At 30.5% G+C, this 4,488-nt stretch overlaps 1 protein-coding gene across 1 annotated transcript; it reads right to left on the bottom strand.

The window, feature by feature from the left end:
• Positions 1 to 756: 756 nt before the first annotated feature.
• Positions 757 to 1,955, bottom strand: LOC122591864 (probable carboxylesterase 2). The gene has a single exon (XM_043764093.1). It carries the CDS (start codon positions 1,953 to 1,955, stop codon positions 957 to 959), a length of 999 nt encoding a protein of 332 aa, XP_043620028.1. The 3' UTR covers positions 757 to 956.
• Positions 1,956 to 4,488: the final 2,533 nt, after the last annotated feature.

The following is a 4,488-nucleotide window of genomic DNA, read 5'->3' on the forward strand; positions in this document are numbered from 1 at the left end:
CCTCATGGCTCTTGGTACATTTTGATATGATGGTCATACTTTTGTTAAAATTATGTACATGATCAGGTGTAAAGCTTTTAGAAAGTTTGTGAAGTTGCATTTTGGACGAAAATAGTGTCAAAGTGGGTAAATGACCCATATGATGGTGTTCATGGGATTTGAAACAATTTGATGTTGTAAATATGTTAAAATGTGTCTATGAAGTTGTTATAAAACTCTGGATTGTGTTTTAAGATGTTTGTTTTGCAATTTGAAGGTTATAAGTTTGATCAAGGTTGAAATGAGTTTTTGGCTTGCTGATCAGGTTGCCCACTGCGGCGCAATGGGGGTGGTTTTGCCTACTGTGGCGCAGTGGAATCCTACGTCCAAAATTTTTATTCCTCCCACTGCGGCGCAGTGGGAGCGTGTCAAACCCACTGCGGCGCAGTGAGACTTTTCCAAACTTGAGTCCGAGACTTCCCACTGCGACGCAGTGGGAGTGCTCAACCCCACTGCGGCGCAGTGGGGGTATATAAAAAAATATATATATTTTGCATTTTCGGTTTTCGAGTTTAGTCCTTTCATGCGTGCAAAAACATGATTCGTGTATGAGTTAAACTAAATTAGATGTTGATATATAATTAGTTAGATGGTAAGAGTTATTCATGAATCATGAGGTAAGTAGGTAACAAGTAAATTCATGAAAAACCATACACCTTCACATAGATCTTTTGCTCAACTCAAATCGAGAACAGAACATAAAACTAGATTGGAGGCTGCCAAACTGATACACGACTTATATTTAGAAACTAATTAAACTTGTTAGGAAACTTATTAAACAAACTACCAAGTACGAGTATTTATTTAATTCTTGATCTTAATAGGTCTTAGCTCCTCCAAATTAACAGCCCCTCGAGAGTCAAGACCTAATTAACCGTGCAACCCTTATTCAACGTTGCATGGATTTAAAAACACAATTACGCTTTGCAACGAATTGGAATATTGATAAATGAACAAATTCTATCACGTATCGCTCTAGCATTGTCACTTGAAGGATTATATAAAAAGAACACATGGTCATCTCCTTTGTTCTCAATTAGCTCAATTTTTCCTCTCCATCCACTTTTCTCCATCACCTTCTTGTAATTAAGACCCCTATCTCTTAATCTATCCTTCTCGGCAACACACAGAAGTATTTTAGAGCACCCAAAACTTGAAATATTAGGGTCCTTGGCCGGGTTAAACAATGGGTCATCTGACCCATTTCCTGATGGATATGCAAATTTCCACCCATGGTCTATTAACATTTTGTACTCCTTGTTCTTATCTATAATTTCATCTCCAATTGGGTCTTTTCCTCCAAAAAATGGGTGAAGCATAATGACACCCTTGAGGTTGATAACATTAAATTTGTTTAGCCCGACACGAATAGCCATATTGTGAGCTATGTTGGCTCCTGAACTATCTCCAGCAAAAAACACGCGTTGAAAATCAGCACGTTCGTTTAACCATGGCTCTGGACCGTCTCTTTTAGAATGGCTAGCCACCCATTTGACCGCTTCCCATGAATCCTCATACGCAATTGGTATAGGATACTCTGGGGCCAATCTATAGTTTACCGACACGATAATCACGTTAGATTGTTTAGTTATTAAGTTAAGTGTCGGGTGGTAAGTTGAAGATGCGGCTGATTGAGTCACGAAAGCTCCACCATGATAGTAAATCACAATGGGGAGTTTATGATTGCGAATAATGATGGTTTTTGGAATGTAAAGCCTTACAAAAATATTGGATTCGAATGAGATGATGACATCTTTAGATTCGATGCCTGTTAGCGGGTCGAATCCAGCAGGGATGAGATCATTTCCAAGAAATCTTTCACATTTTCCATCTTTGTGCATCCGTAAAATGCCATGAAAATGGAGAGGGAATTCTTGAGATGTAGATATATATTTTGAAGGAAAAGAAGGTTCCATTAGATATAGTGATTCTATGTACTGTATATACTATCTATTCTTAGACCATACCATTTATATATATAAAGTTTCAGGTTACTGCGTGAAGTGTGCGAATATGTTGCTTAAATAGTACTTTCTCCATCCACTAAACTTGTCCATTTTTAGAATTTTAAAGTCAAATTTTACTAACTTTGACAATAAAAAATTTTACTAACGTAACTGCGTTATATAATAGTTAATGAAAGTTATACCAATAAAACATACATCTAAAACACAATCAATTTATATAATTTTCATCAAATACTATACTAGCGAATTTACCCGGGTTCAACCCGGGCGTTTTAATTAAAATTATAAAACTATAAAATATGTATGTAATTTTTGTCATTAATCTCTCTATATAATTAAAAGAGGATAATGTTTTGATTAGGTGACAATTATAAAATAATGCCATATAAGATTTTTTTTAATGTGTCATACCTACATTAATTTCCTACTTTTAAGCATTTTTTTAAAAATTATTCTTCATCCTAATCTTCATTAATTAATAATAAAAAAATTAAAAACCAAAAAAAAACAAAATTTACAAGTCGCCTAACAAAATAACATGTCGGCTAACAAGTCTTATTTATATGAAATTAAATAAATCAAATCTAGAGTTTCAATGAAATTATCATGCGTAATACAAATATAGAGTTATCGTAAAAGTTGTATTTTTTAAATAAAAATTGTGATTTGACATTCATATAAACTTAAATCTAAATATTTGAATATATCCGTATACTTTTTTTTAAAAATCAAAAATTTCAATCTTGTTAAACATTTATATAAATCATTAGCATTATATATATATATATATATATACACGTTGATGTTTAATTTGACTTTATGATAATATAATGATTTTAAATTATCATTTATAATTTTTATTTTTTTAAAGTTACACTAGAATTAAGGTAATCTCATGTTTTTTTCATTTCTCATAATGTTATGTCATCCTTCAAATTTGATTGATACATTTTATTTTTTTTGGTATGATTATATAATGTGAATTATAACTAATTGTCTTACCATGCAACGCATGGGTTTAATCTAGTATATTATAAATCGATATGGAGATGATGAATTGAATAACATAATAATTATTAAAAAAATTTCTTTGTTTGTAATAAAAAGATTAGGAACTTTAAATAAGTATTTAGTGAGCTATTTTTAATTAAAAATATTGTAATATATTTATGACATCATAATTAAAATAAAGATCTTTTATGAAAAAATGTAAACTTGCTACATCACAATTTTTTTAAAAATATTTTTGAAAGACAATTGTCTTTCATTTAGTATAGAGATAACACAAAAAAATATATTTATGGTCAAAGTTTATAAAGTTTGACTGTAAAAATTTAAAAGTGGACAAGTTTTAATGGAATAGAAGAAGTAATAACATACGGTCAATAGGAAAACATATAGGTTAAGTATTTCTTTTTCTATCAACTTTTGTATCATTGTATGCTAGTGTAAGTACATCACATGCATCTTTGTAACTAAGATGCATCTTAACTTTATCCCTAGCTACCTTCCATAATGGAGCCATGACAGCAACGCCCCCATACCGTATCAAACAGTACCTTTTTCTTAAATCACCACCTATCAAATGTAAACCATTTCAAAATGTGTATGTAGCGCCAAACCCCTTTATAATTTCCCTTGAGGCCGGGCTAAGAGCGAACCCCTCACTAAGGGCATGAGTGAGAGGAGGGGGCGGGGGAGGTAGGAAATGAGTGGGCGAGAATGTTCTTTTGTTTCTTAAAAGGGATCATTTAACTAATAAAATAACTTAATCTTTCTAAACACAAGATAATTGACATACCAAAAAATCATGAAAAAATACTACAAGATTATAAAAAAGATTTAATAGAATTCACATGTCATTATCTTGTGGTTTTAAGAGAAATCTTAAGCTAATTTGTAAGTGGATTTATTATTTTTTTTTTCTAAACAGTATTCTATAACTTATTATACTTAATTATATATATATAATATATAAAATATAGAACTTACTAGATATTTTTTAAAGATACACATGTGTTATATTAAATAAAAACATGAAACATATAATAATCTTAAATGTCTAAACACATGCAACGTAAATATATATAAAATAATCAAAAAAAGAAAACTTAATTACAATAGAAAAAGCTACAATGATCTTTTATGCATATCCGAAAAGCAGACTTACTATCATCTACCGACTACCAATATATATATATATATATATATATATAACACTCCGGTGAGAACACTCTTAAAATAAGAACGGTAAAAACATTTTAAAAACATTATTTTGATGCATTAAAAGTTCATAAAACTAACTTGGTGCATAACTAATTATCTTTATTTAAGTGTTTAACAACAAATTCAACCGTCAAAATCAAAATAATCATGTTTTTTGTTTTGTGCATCCATCTTGGATGCTTATTCATCAAAATGATGCATCCAACAAAAAACGTGATTTTTTCAATTTTGATGAATCAATGTGTTGTTAAACACT

The sequence above is a fragment of the Erigeron canadensis genome, chromosome 3 (assembly GCF_010389155.1).
Source record: "Erigeron canadensis isolate Cc75 chromosome 3, C_canadensis_v1, whole genome shotgun sequence".
NCBI lineage: Eukaryota > Viridiplantae > Streptophyta > Magnoliopsida > Asterales > Asteraceae > Erigeron > Erigeron canadensis.